The sequence below is a fragment of the Chlamydotis macqueenii genome, chromosome 6 (assembly GCF_036417535.1).
Source record: "Chlamydotis macqueenii isolate bChlMac1 chromosome 6, bChlMac1.mat, whole genome shotgun sequence".
Taxonomy (NCBI): domain Eukaryota; kingdom Metazoa; phylum Chordata; class Aves; order Otidiformes; family Otididae; genus Chlamydotis; species Chlamydotis macqueenii.
In genome coordinates this window covers 5,003,007-5,024,425 of record NC_141561.1, presented here as the reverse complement: position 1 = coordinate 5,024,425, position 21,419 = coordinate 5,003,007, and the positions used below count along the sequence as shown (strand labels likewise).

Sequence of the window (21,419 nt, the reverse complement as noted above, 5' to 3'; positions counted from 1 at the left end):
CTTTAGCTGTCACCGTGCTGCTAGTGCAGAACCTCCAGCACGCTGTAGACACAGGAGATGTGAAGCATTCCTCCGAAGCTGAGAAGATGCTGGAAGGCAGCTCGTGTGGGCATTACACTCCTGCCATTAATATAGGTATCCCATTGCAATCCAGCTGAACCCGAGCTGCAGCCATGTCTTCAACTCCAGTGTGTCCAATATCTCTCAAGAATACGAAAAGTCACTGTTCAGTGGCTGAGCAGCTTCAGATTGAAGAATCTTTCTTCTGAGAAGTACGTAGAGGTTTCAATACCCCTGTGACACTTTTTGTTGCTTCCCTTCCAGCTTCCACTATTTTTTGGTTTTCAATTACCATAGTATTTAGTCCAAAGTCTGCTAACGTGTATTTTTCTGAATTACTATAATGTTTAGTGCTGACACTATGTGTGTGTGTGTATATATATATGTTTTAGTGAAGCTAAGCAGCCTGCAAAGTAGTACCAGTTGAACAGCACAGAGAACCCATCATTCGTCTGTTCCCAAATTGAGGGGTTTTCCCCTCCTCTTTTTCCCCTGTCTCTCTTTTCCATTTTTTTTCAGCTTTCATCAGGAACAGATTCGCTGCTGAAAAACAGCAGGGGTGTAAATATATATATATCTACATTGTGTGTCTATATGATAGAGGCAGCTCTCCCTTGACATTTATCTGAGTATAGGAGCGGATCCTAGATAACATGCTTCTGAAGATAAATGTCATTACAGATATTAGCCATCAAATATTCTTTATATATTTACATAAAACATTACAATGAGGTTTTAAAATGAAGCCTTAAAAGAAGCAGATGAGAACATCCATAGGAGACAACTGTAAGATGACGCACATAAAAAACATTTAGAAAGTCATTATAATAGCTTAATTTCGTTATCAACTTGTAAACTGTCACAGCTGTTTGTTTGTTATATCGATCAAGTGGAAACCGCTAGCAGACTAATTCCCTGGCAAATCTTTGCGTTTTTATGTTGAAGCATGAGGGATGAGGCTCAGGTAAGCAAATAGGAAAAGATGACAGCGGAAGATTTAAAGAAGTGTTTGGATCTCCTTGCTCTTCTCCAAGCTGACAACAAAGTCTCTTTAATGCTTTTTCGTGCGCTGAGGGGAGGTAGGAATGGCTGGATTGCGGTTGGCAGCTGGGTGCCAAATCACCAATCTGATTAAGACTATGGCTTGTTCTTTGTCATCTTGTAAAGGAATAGAGCATCATTTGGGTTTCTTGGGAATAGAAAGATGTCGCAGAGTGAAAGCGTTGAGCTATATTTCCATGAAGAGATGCTTAAAGGTAGTGGTTAATCATATAAATCTGGCTCTTTGTTTGGAGGGCTTGTGAGGGGAGTATAGGAAGGTGTGAAAGAGGTGATCTTATAAACAGATGTAGCCTTTCCTTTCTGGTTAATAAAGACATTGTATTTTTCCCTTTTTTTTTTTTTTTTTTTTGGACTGAGTATTTCTGAAAATAAACCTGCTTTTTCTTTGAGGTTTAAAAGGTATAGAAACACGTCTTTAATGTAGACAAATGGGTAGATTTAGTATGCAAAATAATGTACGTTATTAATTCTGACTAGTTTGCACGAATCTGAGTATGTGTGAGTAATTTATAACGTATCTAATTAATCTTAATGTAAATTATTGTTCATGGGTTTTTTATTTTATTTTTTTTATTCAGGCTACTCTAAGGACTAAGGACACAGTTCAAAAATTATCTCCTGTTTGTTTTTCACCAGCCTTTATTTAATCAATTGTGCTTATTTCCTATTTTAATATTTTGATATATATTACATGTGAACCACAGATCCTCCAGAAATAAAAAGGGCCAACACTGTGAGAAATTAGTAGAGTAATTTGGGGAAAGACAAGCGCTAGTCTTAAGAAAACAAAAGCATTACTGTCAGGAGTATCACAGTGGTTGAGAAAATGCTGGAGCACAATGGTGCACTGGTCAGGAGAAGCCGTGAAATGGCAAAGATGCTTCAAAAAACAAGCCTAGTTTGGGAAGTAGCAGTGGTCCAAAAAGAGTCTTTTAGTTCTGTCAGAGAGGTGGAATCAAGCAGCTTTTTGTGAATAGGAGAAGAGTACAGCTCAATGCAAAGCTGATAAAATATACCTGGACTTGTGCAAGGCATTTGACGCTGTCCTGCATGACATCCTTCTCTGTAAACTGGAGAGACATGGGTCTGATTGATGGACCACTCGTGGATAAGGAATTGACTGGATGGCTGCACTCAAAGGGTGGTGGTCAGTGGCTCAATGTCCAAGTGGAGACTGGTCACGAGTGGTGATCCTTAGGCGTCTGTGTTGGGCCTGGCCATGTTTAACATCTTTGCTGGTGACTTGGACAGTGGGATAGAGTGCACCCGCAGCAAGTTTGCTGACAACACCAAGCTGTGTGGTGCCATCGAAACGCTGGAGGAGAGGGATGCCATCCAGAGGGACCTTGACAGGCTGGAGAGGTGAGCCCGTGCCAACCTCATGAAGTTCAGCCAGGCCAAGTGCAAGGTCCTGCACCTGGGTCGTGGCAATTCCAGGCACAAATATAGACTGGGCAGAGAATGGATTGAGAGTAGCCCTGAGGAGAAAGACTTGGGAGTGCTGGTGGATGAGAAGCTCAACATGAGCAGGCAATGCCCTCTTGCAGCCCAGAAAGCCAACCGCATCCTGGGCTGCATCAAGAGGACTGTGGCCAGCAGATTGAGGGAGGTGATTCTGCCCCTCTGCTCTGCTCTCATGATATCTCACCTGTGTCCAGCTCTGGAGCCCCCAACATAAGAAGTTGGAGAGGGTCCAGAGGAGGGCCACAAAGCTGGAGCACCTCTCCTATGAGGACAGGCTGAGAGAGTTGGGGCTGTTCAGCCTGGAGAAGAGAAGGCTCCAGGGAGACCTTATAGAGGCTTTCCAGTAAGTAAGGGGGCCTACAGGAAAGATGGGGAGAAACTCTTTAGCAGGGCCTTTTGTGACAGGACAAGAGGTAATGGTTTTAAAATAGAGGGAGGTAGATTAGATGAGACATTAGGGAAAAAAAAAATTACAATGAGGGCAGTAGAACACTGCAACAGGTTGCTCGGAGAGGTGGTGGATGCCCCATACCTGGAAACGTTCAAGGCCAGGCTGGATGAGGTTCTGAGCAACCTGATCTGGTTGGAGATGTCCCTGCTTCTTGAAAGAGGGTTGAACTAGATTGCTGTTAAAGGGCCTTTCCAACCCTAATGATTCTATAACTCTATATTAAAAAAAAAATCCAAAGTAACAGATGTAAAAGTAGACAAATATATCTTGTTGAAGAGGTAATGCCGTTGTTCTCCAACAGTGACCCAAGAGGCATTTTTGTTTAGAGAGGACTGAGGTGCAGGAAAAGCAAACTTGTTTGTGATTCCTTACCTGTTTGAATGCTTTACTGGAGCATGAAGAGTATTAGTGAGATTTAGAGCTCCAAATTCTTGAGCAAAGATCCTTCTCTCTGTTCCCAGTAAGACAGTATTGTGTTTCTTGATAGGAAAAGAACTGTTAATAGAACCAATCTAGGAGCATGGATAATATTTATGCCTCTCTGTTTTCATTCATATTAGAATAGAGATGAAAAACAGACTTAGTATCTGTAGAACAGATTAGGCTGAAATTGCTCTCTGACTTATGCTTTTTAAAGGCTTCTAAGACTTTAATTAAGAAATTACCCAAGTTGTCTATACTTTTGAAAAATGTGTTTCTGGTGAAGTTCAATGAAGTTTGTACTTGTTAGTGCAAAAGGCAGTTTGAGACCTTTTCCAGGCATCTAATCTATTTTTCTACAGCCCTAACATAAAATTTCCACAGACAGAAATGCACTCTTATCATTTGTTTCTAGCATGTATCTTAATACATTCATTCATTTGATATTTTTTCTGAGGTATATCAACTGTATTTATGAAATATGTGTAATGTTCGCTTTTGGGGCGTTGTAAGTATATGTACAGGTGAATGCAAATTCCTTACTGCTTCTAGAAGGTCACCATCACTCGTCCCTCCAATAATCTCTAACATGAGAAATAATAGGAAAAGGCAATGTTTGGATTGATAGATGATGGCACGGGATAATTAGATTGTTCAGAACCTCACTAAAGCAATTATTTATAAATTTCTACCGCCTTGCTTTTCTCCTAATCATTGAAAGGATTTGTCAACATAGATTTCCTCCTCAGATGATGATGATGACGTGAAGTGCAGCCCACAATATATGCTGACAAGACAAGAACTTTTGAGACTGCCTTAAAATATTTTGTGCAAAGACTACATTTTCCTAAATAGAGATTTAATCATGCAGGAAGAACTTACGTGAAAGACACAGCTTTATCTAGTCTTAACTTTTATTAAATGCACGATTCAAGTAGTTCCATAATTTGGAGTAGGAATATATTGATAATGGAAAAAAGTGGATAGCCTGGTGAGGAAAATGCTCCCTATTCACTCACCATTGGTTAGAGATCTGACAAAATTGGTACCAGTGCCTTCTTCCCGTGCAGCCCTGGAGACCTGGGGATTTAATGCTGCCTGAACTCACACTAACTCCAGAGAAGGTATAGATAGACTCAGCCTAACATTGCAGGAGGGAAAGAGGAATAAATGCTTGTGGATTACTCCACTGTTTTCCTCGTTAGACCCCTTTACAAGGTCACTTGCATGGTGTCCTGGGAAGACGGTCAGGATGTGGCACCTCCAGTTGTACGTGGGGACCACCGTGTCCCAGGGATGTCCAGAGCAGGTAGAGCTCTGGGTGGTGGCACATGTGTGTGTGCACACATGTGTGGTGTCCATCCTGTGTGTACCCCACGAGTGTGTTTTTTTCTGTGGTGTCCCTCCCGCAGCTGATCTGAGCCTGGTGAACGGAGAGGAGAGCTGCCTGTACTTTGCTGGGAATTCTCTCGGGCTCCAGCCAAGAAAAGTTAAAATGTACTTGGATGAAGAACTGGACAAGTGGGCTCGAACGTGAGTACACCACTGGGTATGCGAGATACTAACTCATGCTTCAGATGAGCATTTGTTTTATTTTGGGATTTGCCTTGGAAATACTTGAATAACAGTGTGTTAAAACCACTACAGCCCCCGAGTAAAACATGTTCAGTGTTTCCCTAGCACTATTTATATCTCCTTTAAAGGTATGAGCAGTAAAACAGGCAGAGAAACCTCCAGCTGTGATAACCTGTGCTTGCTTTGGCCCATCTGGAGGACCCGCACGGTTTAACCATCCCCATCCGATTGCTCTGCATGTTTATACACAAGACGCACAAACTCATGCTGGTAAGCATGAATCAGTTGCAGACCCTGCGATTTTTCAATTAGTGTTTCTAACTGCCTGTGATTCAGCCCACAGGCCTTGCGAGGGCCGGTTCCCCTTGAAATAGCATCGAGCGCAGGTTGTGCTGCTGCCTTTTGGCTCCTCTTGAACCAGGTCTCTGCCTGACAAGTTCATTTTATTTAGAAAGAAGCGTTCCTGTCTTCTCAAGAGCATCTCAGCTGAGGGTGGATCACAGTGAGCTCTGCTGATTGGAGCTGATGTGGGAGAGACAGGAGGACAAAAGAGGGACATGCTGTAGCATTGCAGGAAAGGGGCATTGTCATCACAGCCAATGGGAAACTTTCAGATATATAGTGGAAAAAAAGATTTTTAAAAAATTTATTATATTTTGTTTCCATGGGGAATCTGTGCTTTGAGGTGTCCAGCACCTCCCTGAGCAGCTGGAGCAGGGATGAATAAGGGAAACCAGGTTGCTGAAGGCAGGAGAGGAAAATAACATCCACGTGAGTGAGTGAGCTGAGAGAGATGAACACTTCTGAAGGGTGCGGCAAGTGAGGGGAACAGCTGTAATTTCATGGTGAGAGAGCAGAGGAGATATGGGGAGGCAGAAGAGGAAATAATTCTGCAAACTGGACGGCTTTGTTTCAGTAGAAACAGTCTAGATGGAGGCTTCACAATGTGGATGTGAAAACCCTGTAGCTGCCGTTCCACTTGCTAGTATGTGAATGCTGTGGGTTAATAAAAACGGTTTGCTGATTCCTATTTATTATTTGTATTCTTATAAGTGGGAATAAGGTTGGGAATGAATGTGAACCTTAAGAAGCACTCACTCCTCCTGGTTATTCATTCAGCACAGCACTGCAGTTTCTCCAGTCATTTGAAAAAATTGCAACCCTGTCCATTTCTATATGATAATCATACTTTATCAGGGAAACAGCTGAGCTCTTTCAAAAGGTAAAAGTCAGATAGCACTCTTATCTGTTAGAGTGATGCGCTGGGAGCAGAAACATATTTCAGCTCTTTGGCTGTACCTTTTCAGTGGTTCACTTCCATTTTTGTATTTGTCTTTGCTACAGTGAAGGATTTTTTTTTTTTTATGATTGTAAAAACCCCAAAGAAAAGGATAGGCAGCATGTTTCTCCAGAAGATGAAAAGTGCCTTCAGTAGCTGTATCTAAGGGGGAAATATGGCTGAGCATGATTTTAAGAGGGAGCAAATCTAGAAAGGCTGTTTGGCGAAAGTACAGCTTGGCCCCAAACACCTTGCCAAAAATAAATCAGAAAGTTAAAAAAACAAAACAAAACCAAAAAAAAACCAAACCAAAAAAAAAGCCCATAGTCCCCCAAAAAAACCAAAAACCAAATCCAAACTAAACCCAGAAAAAACCCAGAACCCTAAGGCAAGTGAAAGAGTCAAGGTAAGGTCAAGCTAAACTTGAGAAGAGCAATGTATGCTTCAAGAACCTGATGGGTGGGGTAGGGTGCCTGGGGCTCCAGAGGAATAGGTGCTTTTATTCTAGTCACTGAAGACAGCTTAGCAAAATCCAGTCTAACGTAGTAGCAGCTGTTACCAGCTGAAGCCTGTTCAATGGCTTGTGTGTTGGCAGTGTGGAATTTGGTGGCTGTGTCTTAAATAAATAAGTAGCGAGAACCTAAGAAATGACATGCAAATTGGGTACATCCTTCAAGTCAGCAATGACATAGATTCTGACTCTCTTATAAATTGGTTTATTGCATTTTCTGTTTGTTGTGTCTTGGGACTCATCTCTATACTTGTCTGTTTAAATGATTTTCACTGTTTATAGCTGATGGCAGGAGTGAAAAGGAAGATTACCCAGTAGCTGTTGTCAAGGGTAGGGAAGCTCGTAGCTTTAGCTTTGTGTGGTGTTGGCAACTTATTAGAGTAAGGCCTGGAGAGAAAGAGGCTTTTTCATGCAATTCTTTCTTGTTATGTTCCCTGTTATAGTGTGTCACTGTCCCTTTTTTTAAACCCCACCTTTAAATGGTGAGTTATAGCTTTCTGCTCTTACATCTGACTCCCACATACCCGTTCTGTTTTTGTATTCTTTTTTTCCACTTCCCTTAGTCCTCTTTCTTTTTTTTTTTTTTTTTTTTATACTAATATATAAAGACTACAAATTCAAGCCACTGGCATTTTTAGTATGGATTAAAAAAAAAAAAAAAGAGCCTTTTAGACTTCATCTTTCTTTCTCTTTTGATTTCCACTAAATCCAAGATTTATTGAATGAGGGGCAAAAAGGGATGAAAAGGGATGTCTCTTCTGTGCTTAGCCTTGAGTAGCCAATAATTCAGTTTTTTGAATCTAAAAGACCAAGGTTGAGGTGACTTATTTGGTTGGATGAAGGCCAATAGGTGCTTTGCAGTGTCTTGTTTTCCCTTTCTCCCACCACAACTGTTTAAACAACTAATGTATTTTATAGAATCATTATTGCATGCACACATACTCGCTGCAGCGGGCAATGTCTCTCAAGTCTGCTTAACTCATTAAAGAGGAACTATTAAAACAGAAGGGAGCCTGCCGTAGCCGGTTGTTATGCTCTTGTGCGGGGCTGGTAGGGTGACTGGGGAGTGGAGAACCTGCTGAATGGAGGTCTTGAGGATTAGAGTTGTTTAGTTGAGCAAAATGAAGACTGAGAGGAAAAAATATTGTTCTCTGTGACTGTATCAAGGGGTAAACATCAGGGAAAAAAGGAGCCACTTATGTGAAATAACATGCTGGCACAGTAAATATAAGCTAGGAATTAATAAATTGAGGCTAGAAACTAAATACGTATATATACTTCTAAGTGTTTGAAGCAGTCTGACAACGTGCTTTTGACATGAATACTGTCTACCAAAAAAATCCAAGTCTGCGGAAAGCTTTATAATATAGCACCTGTGGTAGCCAAAGACTCTTTTCAGTGAGTGAAAAGGTCTCCTTGGTTCTATGTGCTGAACTAATCCTGCAAGATGTAACAGTCCTGCAAGCAGGAGTGCGACTTGGCAGGGCTTGGTCATGTTCTGTTTGACAGACCCACTTCTGCCGTTCGGCAGGAGTCATCTCTGCTTTGTGCCTTTCAGCAGGTTGTATGTTAGAGCTGTAAATGCCTGGTTTAATGCCTTGGGTTTTTTAGCTTTTCCTTCGATCTACTGCTGCTTACAGTTCTCTTTCTTTGGATATGTCTTCCTTTCTTTTGGCTATTTCTTTGCTTGAAACCATCGTCAAACTTAAGAGTCTGTATTGGCTCATTAAATACCTTGCATCATTTTTGGCAAAGAAGCAAGAAGGAAATTTCCACTTGAACAAGATTTGGATGAGTGCAGAAGATTCCTGAAGCTGGCAATTAATTTAAATCCTTTTTGTTACCTCCTTTGCAACCCTGGGATCATATCAGAAAATGTGTTTCCAACTTCCCTAGCGAGCTTTAAATCAACCAGACCTCAGCGAATAAAATGTGGCATTGCGATTTCTTGCCAAATTGAAAATAAAATGGTAACCAACTAAAAATTAATTTGCGCAATGAGAAGCTCTCACAGTAGTTTAAGAAATAGTTCTGTTTGTGTGATGCTTTATGATTTGGTTGGCCACATTTTGCATTCATTAATTTTGGTGCCTCGATTTAAATCTCTCTTGCTACCTAGGGTGCAGTGGAAGCAAAACGAGACTTAGGCTCTTTGTGTCTGAGGGGAATGTCAGAACCACTGCAGTTGTGTCCTTAAAGATTATTACCCCGAGTGCCTACCAGAGCTGAGAGAGGGGTGGCGTAATATACAGAGATATAAATTCTCTGAGGCAGAGCATAGAATTTTACAACCTAAGTGTAATAGGATGTATTGTGCCATCAGCAAAGGCTACTGAGTTTCATGTGATTAAAATAAAAAAAAGGTCCAAGAATATGCCTTTAACTACCATTTTAGCTGCAATAATTTTTATCTCTTGGCATTTATATTGGCCATCAAGCGGGAGGCAAGCTGTAAGCTGTGCTGTAATAATAATAATATGAATAATAATTAATGCTAGCTCTCCCCTCTTTCAATATACTAAATTTCCATGTTTTCAACTCAAAATAAAATATTCTTATGCCCAAAATCTTGTATTTGTTTTCATGATAATGTAGAAATCTATTCTGAAATTTTGTTGGTCTTGTGTGCTGGTAGAGAGAGCTTTCATCTGTAAATTCTCATTAGAAGGACACTAATGGCTATAAAATCAGAGAAAGTAATGAAAGAGAATCCCACAGGTAGTTAGGGCTTCTTTTTCCTATCTTATTATGTTTGTTATGCTGTTTCAGAAATACAGATCCCCTTGGGCTGGAAGCCACTGAAAAACTTTGTGGTGGGTTATTTATTTATTTATTTATTTATTTTTTATTAACAGTCTATATTACCCCAAAGTCTCTTGATCACTATATTACAGTTAAGAATAAGAAGGGAAATTAGCAATAAATGTCTTGCTGTTTGTGAAACATACTCCACTGTCTTCAGGGAAAGCAGCTGCGTTACGGTCTGATAGAAGGGAGGAACTTCTAGCACTAATCCTGCTCCTTATTGCATTTTCTCCCCTACCCACCTACTGCCTTTATTCCTCATCTATGAAATGTTCCTGCAAATGAGTGCTGTTTCACACTGTCCGCTTTCTGCTATCAAGGTCTCATCAGAGAGCAATTCTAAAATGGAGAAAAGCGGTCAGCTAATCTACCGCAACCTTACCCAGACTAGGGATCGGCGGCGTCCTTGTCATCTGCGTAGAGTTTGACTTGTTGAATATAGGGAAGATATTTTATTGGAGATGTTGAGTGTGCCCCTCCTTCAGCTGTTGACCTAAACTAGTCCAAAAAGAAATGGTATTACATAAAGATAAGAGGCTTGAAATAGTTAATACAAGTTGTGCTTTATGCAGCAGATCCTCTTTCCTTTAGGACCATGGTTCTTTTGGAAATATCCCTAGGAGGCGTGAATTAGACCAAAGTCAATCAGAAAGGGTCCGACTGTAAAACATCCAGGTAGTTTTTGTGGGAGACAGAACAAAATTCTCCCTGAGAAGGGAAAGTAGGAGGTGGATGGGGAAAACCAATCTTTTAAATAGCCTTAAGATGGGGACTAATTAGTAGTGTCTCATATGCCCTCCTTTCTCATGTTGTAAACTCCCAGACATCTTCTTGTGATTTTGAGTGAACATTGTGGGCCTGCTCTTCTTTAAAGGCTTCTTAATTCTTTTTTTTTTCCTTTTTTTTTTTTTTTTCCCTCCATCACAACTTTTATGTGTGGGGGTTTTTTTGTTGTTGTTTTTTTTTTTTTTTTTTTTCCCTCTCTGCTGAGTTTCCTACCAGCTTTATCCCTGTTTTGAAAGCTTTATACTTGGTTTGCCTCAGCCACATGCAGCCTGGCATTTCTGACTCGGCAAGTACCCCGTGGTGCTCAGCAAATATGAAAATCATCCAGTGTGAGATGAAAGCCCAGAGCAATGTTCCCCTGGATTAGCACCATTATTACTTTTCTCAATCTGCCTTCATTTGCATTTAAATCTGTATGCTACATCCTGCATGTTTAAGAAACTTTGAAAATATTTATTTATATATGCATGGTGGCTACCTCAGAAGTTTGCTTCTCTGTCACATTGGAAGCAAAAGTTAGTTCAGAGCACTTAACCCAGAACTGAAGGTACATATCCATCATTTCAGAGTAGTGATGCATTTGGGTTTAAGGTGCCCGTATGATCCACCGTAAAGAGGAACAGTGTGCAAAGTAAAGTTTTTAAATGCTCTCTGTCAAACCAAAAAGCTTTGTATTCACTTAGATCTAGAAAAATTTGGCAGGGAGAAGAGAAGCAATAAAAATCAGCAAGCAGCACTGTTTGGGCAGGTGCTTCTGTGCATATATGTGAACTATCTGCTGGTTTACGCAGAAGGGTGAGTTCAGACAGGAGATCCAGGAGCACAGAAATTGTTTCTGACAAGAAATATTTCTGTCTGGGAGCAAGGCAGTATTTGAGCCTGCCATCCTCTGTGCCTTACAATGTTCAGCTAGAAATGCAGATGGAGTAACTCTGCAGGGTGATCTCTGCTCTCTGCGCAGTTGACGCAAGCGGGGTTAGCGGGATGCCATCCTGCACTGGGTACCACCGTGCCCTTTCCCGGCACGCTGCTCCCAGAGCCTCCCTGCACCCATGCAGCCGCTTCCAGAGGGCTTGTGAAAAAGCTGTCCTCTAATTTTGCGGGATTTCTAGAAGAATTTTGGAGGCCAAAATAGTTTTCAAGCAATGGAAAACCTGTCAGAAACCAACAAATGAATTGAATTTGCTAAGAGCTTGAACGGCACGATTAAAGTGTTGTGCTCAGCTTAGGTGAGTCTACTCCTCCAAAAGTGGGATCTCCAAATCAGGTACGTTTCTTAGGATTGATCCAAAGGAAACAGTGTATGTCTTCATCATTTGCCTCTTCCTTTTCAGAGGTGTTCATGGACATTTTAATGGTCAGCGCCCGTGGGCTTTGGCAGACGAGTGCATCCTGGACCTGATGACCGAGCTAGTTGGTAGGTGTGGACTGCAGGGAAAATATTTCTCTAGAAATGAAAACAAGTTTGGTTTCTTTTAAGACTGGAATTCCTTAAACTCTGCAACCAGAATTTCTTGCATTCTTTTGCTTTAAAGTAGTTTTTCTGACTGCCCTGTGCACAGACTGGCACTTTATTTTAAGGCTGCAAGAGAATTAAGAGATTAATATATGTGATAATATATGAGCATATGCATATCGTGAAACTAATTGTGTCAAAGGATTTCTTGGAGCATCATAAACCACTTGGTCAAACACGTGAAGCTCTTTTAGAGGGCACTTGGCATTACAGATTCTCAGTCTCTCTCCTAGAAGTAAACCAATGAACTTTCCCCTTTGAAAAATGATTTCTATCTAGACATTTTCTGCTTTTTATCCTTTTTCTGCCACTAAATCTAGCCTCATATTTGAGAACTGCTTATGTCAATGAAGCGGATAATTGGGGCAGGACCTGCTATTTGTCAGTTCCCATTACCCTGCAGTACCCTTTGAGGAGCCTGCAGTGCTGCAGGACCTTGGCAGCAAATGCACCTAGTTATTCTAAAGACTGAGAAGGAGCCCCTGAGACTTCTCCTGGTGAGTTTGCCAGCCATGAAAGCAGTTGTCTGAGTCTGCAAACCTCTTACTCTAACCTACGTGAAGTTGCTGAAATAATCTTTCACTGGGGTTTCCTTCAGAGTTGTTGCTGTCAGAAGAGGGAAGAGAAATGATCTTGGCAGAGTCTCCCCAGCCTCCCCAACAGCCACTGTCAAGGCTAGGTTAGTAGATTTTAGTGAGATTTGGCTGGTATTTCAATTTAACTATTGAAGGCAACTGTCAATACTGACTGTCTGAACTGAATTATCATGTGTTCATTCGTGCTTTCACTAAGGAAAAACATTACGGTTAAGTTGATCTACTGTACGGTAGATTTTGTCTCGTAATTTCTCCTCCAGCTATAGACAAGTGCTCAATGAGAAAGTTATGTTTTTTCTCCTTCAAGAGAAGCAAATGGGGTCTCAACAACTGGAAACAGAGACTTTAAGGAATGTTTCATGACAGGTTTATTTACATATTTATAAGTAAGGTCACTTCCTGACTTCTTCATGTAGTTTCCGAACAGCTGAAATACTGGATATTATTATTGGAGCAGAGCAAATATAAGAAATTGTTATAGCTGGTCTATCCATGATGCAGGGACTAAGACGATGTAAATATCTGAGTGACTACGCCAGGCATCACTGGGCTATGCAGAGCGATTTGATCTGCAGAATGAAGTAAAAACCAAAATGTAAATTGGTTGTTCTGATCTTGGAAGTTGCTACCTTAATACTTGGTATTGCTCAGGAGGTTAAGAAACTACTTTTCTTGCTTTCACTATGTTCAGGGGCAAGCTCAGCACAGTCATCTGTTAACTATCATAGAACATAAAAATGTGAGAAAGTAAAAGGGTTGGAGGGTGGTGAAATGCTGAACACGGCTGATTTAGGGATTCCTCTAGCTTGACTGATCTGTCCTGGCAAGGAGATGTTTTCTCATTCTGGTAGGGCATCACTGGGAAGCTGTGGGCAGGTGGGGAAATGTGACCTGTCACACAACTAGCCCAATGCATAGTAAGGGCTTTTAAATTGGAAACCTTGAACTGAATTACCTGAAGGGTGGAAAATTTATCTTATATCTTATGAGAGTGGAAGAGTAGTCACACTACCTACTTTCAGGCACTTAAATTAGTAAAGTAACAGGTAGGCCATCAGTGCTCTTCACGGAACCAGGAGAGAGCCAAGATCACCCAAAGGGCAGCTCAAAGCACGCAAATTACCATCCTTCTCTACATCGCCTTCTGTGAACGTTTGCCTCTGCTCTGTGTGCAAAACATGGGCCCCCGTGAACTCCCCGCAGGGTGTCGGTGTGGGCTGAGCACTGACCACCTGCTAGTGCCAGGATCGATTTAGCCTCAGCTTTAGGTTAAGAGTCACTGCAGAAAGTAGGGAGTCAGGCTGCGACTTTTTTTTTTTTTTTTTTCCCATAACCATCTATCTTGTAGAGGCTGCCAGCTGAGAGTGTATTATAATATTTGTTTAACTAACAGTATTCTGGGTGTTAGAAGAGGGGAATGAGAGCTTTGCTTAAACTTCATCTAATTTCTTATTCGTCTCCCTATTTTCTTTTCTTTTCCAAGTTCTATATGACACTGATGGTTTTTTTTATCACAATGGCCAGACTACACTGAACTTATTATAAATTTGTTAAACTTTAAAATATATGTTTAAAATTTCTATATATAAAAAAAAAAGATGACTGAGGTCACCCTATCATTAATCTATTTTGTTTTTTTTAAATTCTGTGTTGGGAAATATTTCATAGTCCTGTTATTTTCCTCAGTAGCAAAGGGCATGTCAACATTATCAGTTTGGATTTTGTTCTTTGGATTTTTTTTGGACTTTGTTTAATTGAATTATAAAATGTGGTTTGGGTTCAAATATGGCTGTCAAATTCACCCCAACAGGGTTTTATTTCTGTAATAACCTCATAGCTTTTTTAAGGATCTAGGTGAGCAATTCTTAGAATGCAAATGGATTAATATTTCCCAAATAATGGATGTATCATAATAAAACCTGATTTTTAAAATGGTAGATTATAGGGAAAAGGCTAAGAGAATAAATGCAGGAGAAATGCTACATTAAAATGCTCTCTTCCAATGTGATATTTATGGTTAAGTACTGTTTTCCAGTAAGGTTTAATAATGGGTAAGTATGAGCTGAGTGAGTTTTGAATTTCTTTTTTTTTTTTTTTTTTTTTTTGTGAATTTAATGTAAGAATATAAACGGAATTTTACCCTGTTTTTTATTCAATATTTAATATGTTATGGAGGAGGAATTGTCATTTCTCACTCTAAGTAGCAGTAGTAAGTAAAAAAATAATTGGAGAGATTTATTCAGGAATGGACTAAAGACTGTAAAATATCTTTGTCTGTTTAATGGTTTATAGTGCTATAACACCTTGTTTATTAAATGCAGCCATATTTTCTTGTTCAATGAAAATTACAGTGGTAAATACATTGTGAAATGCAGAGTCAAGGTCAATGGAGGCCACAGCTTTTTTATTTTTTTTCTCCTACGCTCACGCCAAGTGGCATAACACGGTGACGGTAATCTCAGCTTCTCCTACCAGGCTTTATTAAAACATTACAACCTTGGCAGGATCACCTTCTGATGGAACAAGATTAACTGTATGGCTGCTGCTGCACGATGTGCTCGGGCAGGTCTCTGTTGAGGGAAGACTGAATGCTGAGCAGATTTGGAGTGACTTTGAGTGATAAGGATTATTTGAAATAACCAAACTGTTTTCAGAATTGGGGCCCTTGGCCTTTTTTTCATTCATTTTACAAAATGCTTTTTACTTACTCTGGCGAGGATCAGGCTCCCACTGCAGTCAAAGAGAAGAAGGATGGCAGTGTCTGCCTAACGCAATCATAATTGTCTCTGAAGTTGTACTTTGCAAATGCTGCTTCCTTTTATTAAAGAGGAGATTCATCAAGCAGAACATACAGGTTTTAGCCTGTCTTGGAGATATGGTATAAAGTTAGGAAATAAGGAAAGCAAACATAATTTTGTCTCCTGTGTGCTGGGTCTTTGAATATTGTAATAGGTTAATTGGATCATAGAGAGGTTGTTTTCTGAAACACAGTGCAGGTTATAAAGGATAACAGTTTTCCAATGACACGGATGAGGTTTGTTTTGTGGGCATGAAATTCAATAATGGAAAGCTTTTAATAAATATATAATTTACGGAAGACCAAGACTTACATGACAAATGTAGTGTCATATTTAATTTGGGATGCTAGCATGCAGCTAAAAGTGATCTACAGATTAACCATTTGTTTTATATGGCAACGGTACAGCAGGCAGGGGATTGCTGGTGCAGAATTTGCTGTGAAAGCCACAGATTTCATGAAAGGAGCAGAGGGAGGAATAAGAATAATACCGTTTCTTGATGCTATCCTTTTTTTCAGCCTCAAGAGTTCCATAGAAATATTAAGACTGCAAATAATACTGTTTTGAGCTGCAATCACTCTCTCTAGCTGTCTTCTGTATCTGCAATAGAACAGCCACAAGGTGACCTCTTCCAGCAGCATGGAGCCTGCAGATACTGTGCTATCAGAGGGAAGAAAAGAAAGCAAAGGAGAAGAGTTTAAGTGATGAAAAGAGCTTATTTTTTCCCTTTGAAAAACTAGGTCTACTTATATTTGTTCCCAGAAGCTTGATGATGTTCCTGGTGTCTGAAGGAGGGAACTTACCTCTTTTTCTTCATGGCTCATCCCCTGGACAGGTCCTCCAGAGTCACTGACAGCTATGGACAGATATTTCTGTCCAATACTTGGAGGTTTCAGGAACACAAAGAAAGGGCCTTGAATACCTCAATCAGAATGGTTCTTGGCTTTTCCTGTGGTGGCAAAAGCGGAGACCTGCTTGACAAGGATTTATTCATAAACCCTTCTCATTTATAGATTTCCATGTTCTTTGGATGTATTTGCTTGTATTGAGCACAACCCATGGTTATGTCTCTTTCCTAGGCTGGCAAGGTAATAACTCCATGAACCTAGACTCCATGGGATATGGTGGGAGTGTCTTGGTGTTTTTGATTACTTCACCCCGTGTTGGTTGGGACCTTGTGTACCCTCCAAGGCAGGGACAGAAGAAACCCAGAATTTGCCTCTCCATTTCTTGTGGCTCCCCTTACCTTTGTTAACCTAACATCGTATTTTCTTGTCCTCTTTATTGATCTCAAGAGTGGCTGTTGCCTTACCTGCCTGCTTACACTTGTCTTCATCCTTCCTTGTCTGCAACCTCTTCCCACCTTTGGCAAACTCCACCACTGGGGCAATGACTAGGGTGAGGTGCACGAGCCTGTCTTCCATCTGAAGAAGGCTCTCAAAGCAGTGACTTGTGTCAAGGGTGAATTACTGCTTCTCAACAACAGACATCAAGCAAAAGGGAAAGAAACACGAATCGATTTTCTTCATATCTCAGTGGCACCCTGCCCAACGCACAGTCCTTCGTCCTGCCTAAAACCTTTCACCAGTGGTTGATAAGGATTCAAGAATTTATTACTAAATAATTTGTAATAAAAATTAGTTGTCACTCTGCTAGCTCTGCCAGTTATTAGCTGTAGTCAAAAGGCATCTGTTATTAGCCTCCTTGGAGCAATTTGGGTATGACTTCTTTTTGCTAAGTTGCTACATTAATAATAGTCTGTTATATTAAATAGTCCACTTTTGCTAGATATTTTTTATTAGGGATGAGATTTAGCTTGACTTTACAGTAATCACTCACAATAGATGGTGGTCTCAATATGTTTTCTGACTTGTTTTACATATAAACTTATGCCAAAAATAGGCCTGCAAGTCTTGCTTTATATATAGTTGTCTGACCTGATTTTTGTCTGAGGTGTTAATGATAATAAATCCACCAGTATTTTGCTGGGAAATAGAAATACTTCATTGTTTTTTTTTTTTTGTTTTCTGTGGCTGACCTGAAAAAATAAATATTTCCCTGACAGTGTGGTGTAGTGAGTCAGACAAGAAATCTTTTTTCCTTTACTGTGATGACGGCTCAAATGTTTGTTTACTTTCCAGTTTTTAGAGACATTGACTGAAAATATACTTTTGCCTTCTCAACACTGTACTAGATTTCTATAAAATTGCAAAGAAAATTCCTAACTAGTTTTTTTATTATTACTGTTTCAGGGGCCCGAAGACATGAAGTAGCCCTAATGAATGGGCTAACTGTTAACTTGCACCTGCAGATGGTATGTCTTTGCAATAGTTATTTGATGTTGTGTTCATAAATATTTTTTCCTTTTCTTTGTGAATGTAAACAAAGTGTTTTCTGAGAACCTCACAAAGACAGCACTGAATGATAGCCTAACATTTCTTAAGCCTTGGAAGTTGTATCTTGAGTGATGCTTTGGCTTGTGCAAGACCTGATGTAACTGCATCCTGAGCCACATCAAGAGGAGTGTAGCCAGCAGGTCGAGGGAGGTGATTCTTCCCCTCTACTCCTCTCTGGTGAGACCCCACCTGCAGTACTGAGTCCACCTCTGGAGCCTCCAACAGAAGAAGAACATGGAACTGTTGGAAAGGGTCCAGAGGAGGGCCACGGAGATAAGAGGGCTGGAGCACCTCTCTTATGAGGACAGGCTGAGAGAGCTGGGGCTGTTCAGCCTGGAGAAGAGAAGGCTCTGGGGAGACCTGATAGCAGCCTTCCAGTACCTAAAGGTGGACTTACAGGGAAGATGGGGAGAAACTCTTTAGCAGGGCATGTTGTGATAGGACGAGAGGTAATGGTTTTAAAAGAGAGGGAGGCAGATTCAGATTGGACATAAGGAAGAAATTTTTTATGCTGAGGGTGGTGGAACACTGGCCCAGGTTGCCCAGAGAGGTGGTGGATGCCCCATCCCTGGAAACATTCAAGACCAGGTTGGATGAGGCTGTGAGCAACCTGATCTTGTTGGACATGTCCCTGTTCCTTGCAGAGGGGTTGGACAGAATGGTCTCTAAAGGTCCCTTTCAACCCAAACTATGATTCTGTGATCTGGCTTCACTCAATATTAAGCAGAAAATCTGGACAGAGAAATATTTCCAAGGACTCTGTAGGGGAAGTTTGAGCTGTTCTCGCATGTGCTGCATGTCGTTCCTCACCGAGGAGACCTTACTATTTAAGAAACATTTGCAAGTAACTTCTCAAATTGGAATTTCAAACCAAATTTTGAAGTTTAAGAAACAAGAGCTGAACTGTGAACAAGACAGATCTGTAATTTCAGTCAAGCTTAAAAAATGTGGTTGCATACAAGGGACGGTATTTTGAGTTATGGTGTTTTATATATATCTAAAAAGTGGTAAAGCATCTGATTTTAGATTTCTATGACATAGTGGCCATAAATATGGTTACCTTATGCACAGATCTCTCTGTGGTTACATACAGCCTGCCTCTGATTCTCTAGTATTTCCAAAGATTTGGTTCAATTGAATGAAGATGTGAAGCTTCATTTTGTGTGGTTCACACAAAAAGATGTATCGCTCAGATCTGCTCCTCTGTAACATGTCTGACTCTTGTTTAAATTGAGAAATCTGAAGCATGGAAGGATGGGGCTAAGTACAAGACAATTAGGTGCAATGCAGCCACACTTGTGCCAAACTGCTTGGGTGCACAGCCCGTGCTGAGCTCTTTGTAACCTCTGTTATCATGAACATGAAGGCTTGTAAGTCTTCTCTCAATCCTCTCAGCATCATGGCAAGCCCAACTTGCCTCCATGCAAGGAGCTGAGAAGGAAAGACCATTCACCCAAAGGTGCTGAGATGAGGTCTTTGCAGAAGGCTTGGTCCTTTGGCCAGGCTTGTTTCAGAGGAGAGGATGATTTAATAACTAATGTTTTAGGGCAGGAATGGAAATTCAATTCATTTGCACTCTTCAGCTGCTACTTTTTACTTGTGGGATGGAGCCAGGTGAAATCCCAGCTTTGCTGGCTGCAGTCAAAGCTTTGCCATTGATTCCTGTAAGTGCAAGTTTTCATTGCTGGATTTTTTGTGGCCTTTGTTATGGATAAATGAAATACTGTATTGTAACAGTTTCCTACTTTGATGAATGTTACATGGACAAAGAAACATTTGTAATTTCTGGGGGATTCTCTGTAGTCTGCATGAAAGTAAAACAGTCTTTATTAAGTTATATGCTGGGAGCACCTCTCTCATATCTACTTAGATACATTTTGACTTTTTTTTTTTTCTTAACAGCTATCTTTCTTTAAGCCTACTCCAAGACGCTGTAAAATTCTTCTAGAAGCCAAAGCTTTTCCCTCTGACCATGTAAGAAATTAATATTTCACCATATTTGTATTATTAATCATATTTTTCCAAAGAATATCAGTAGCCTGATTTGAATATTTATTAGCTCATCTTGTCCAAGTAACATTACAATAAAAAAATCTGTCAGAAGATTTTGAGCTCAGCATATTTTACAGATTGTAGCTTTATTCCTTTTGTTCAAATAAAAAATGTTACAGGAAGAAAAGATTGAATGGGTACATTGATTTATTAGTCTTTTAAAAGACATTGAGCAAACTACTGGCCTAAATCAACTGAAGTTGTAAATGTTTTATTAATTCTTGTTGCTGTTTTACTTTATGAAACCAAATCAATACAAACTCACAACATTAACACTTATATATCCCCAGACAGAGATGGAAATGTTTGTTCTTAGTACTTTGGATTACTAGTTCAAACATAATTTGTCTGCTATAAAATAGGAGACAATAGCCCATGCATCACAGCTTAGAGCAAATTAATCTTTGAGTTTGTGGCCCACTGCTGCTTTATAATCAACACTGTAAACTCGTGGAAATTGATAACAAATTTGATCTCTAAGGTGTGATAAAAATGAGTCAAGCTACGAACAGGTATATTTGTAATGAAGATGGCGGCACAGATGTATAAACCTCAAATTGCCTTTATTCTAAGTAATGTTCACATTAATCCCACGTTTGTTCCAAGCACACTTGTACATTTGGATTCCATCTTCTTAAATTTCTATGGCACTTCAGTAATAACTCATGCAACTGCCATCACTTCAGTTCCTGTCATGTAATTTTAAACTATTTTATGCTATTATTTGAATATTTTTATGCATCTCTAGAACCATTATTGATAAAATCAGTGGGTAGTTGTTTTATAATATAGTTGTGCTAACACACTCTGGATGGAAATCTCTTCCAGTATGCTGTTGAGTCCCAACTTCGATTTCACGGACTTGATGTGGAGAAATGCATGCTCATGATGCAGCCTCGGGAGGTTGGTGAGAAATATGTCAGTCCTGCTTGCTGTCGCGAAGGGCAGAAGAATATATCATATGAGAGTAGTCATATATTCTCAAATATTCTAGCGTCTGCCTGCAGAAGTTATAATCTATTTGTACTAATATTTTTAGGTAAAACTTATTAATTGTGTATTCTGCTTCTGTGTATAATTTTTGCTTTTAGAACCCGTTTTATAATTGTCTGATTCAACTACTTGATTTTCCTTGAAGAACAAAAATATGTTACTTTTCCTTCTTTTTCCTATTTGCAAAAATTGACAGCATCCTGAGACGACTGCAAAATATAGTAGCTAACTGAGAAACCCCAATGTCCTTTTAACATGCTAAGGCAAAAGATTGGTATGAGATGAACAACACTGTGTCTGTATCAGCACGGACTAAGGGAAAGGTCTGCCTTGAGTAATCTGCAAGTCAGATTAATTTGAAAGACTGCCTTGCTTCACTTTTGCCGTATTAAGAACTTTGCCACCTAACTACAAACCGGTGGTGACCTTTTGCTTCTGAAATCTGAGTCATCTTGTGAATAGAGAGACCACGCCTGACGTTTGATGGATTTGCAGAGATTGTTGAGATAATAACAGTTACTCGCAATTCAACAATCTTGCCCAAGCTCTTCTCAGTAACAAGTCTAATTTAATTCTAGGTTTTCACTGCCTAATTGATCCCTAGGTGGTGGTATGTTTCACATGATCCCCTGCTAGGAAGACAGGAGGAGGAATG

The 21,419-nt window shown here is 40.1% G+C and overlaps 1 protein-coding gene across 1 annotated transcript in view; it reads left to right on the top strand.

Moving 5' to 3' along the window:
* Nucleotides 1–21,419, top strand: part of KYNU (kynureninase) — a 59,788-nt gene that overhangs the window by 6,565 nt on the left and 31,804 nt on the right. The window contains exons 3-7 of the mRNA XM_086750978.1: nt 4,870–4,990; nt 11,748–11,830; nt 17,576–17,637; nt 19,622–19,693; nt 20,600–20,674. Of these exons, the coding sequence (XP_086607104.1) occupies nt 4,870–4,990; nt 11,748–11,830; nt 17,576–17,637; nt 19,622–19,693; nt 20,600–20,674 (413 nt within the window). The remainder of the gene's footprint in view (nt 1–4,869; nt 4,991–11,747; nt 11,831–17,575; nt 17,638–19,621; nt 19,694–20,599; nt 20,675–21,419) is intronic.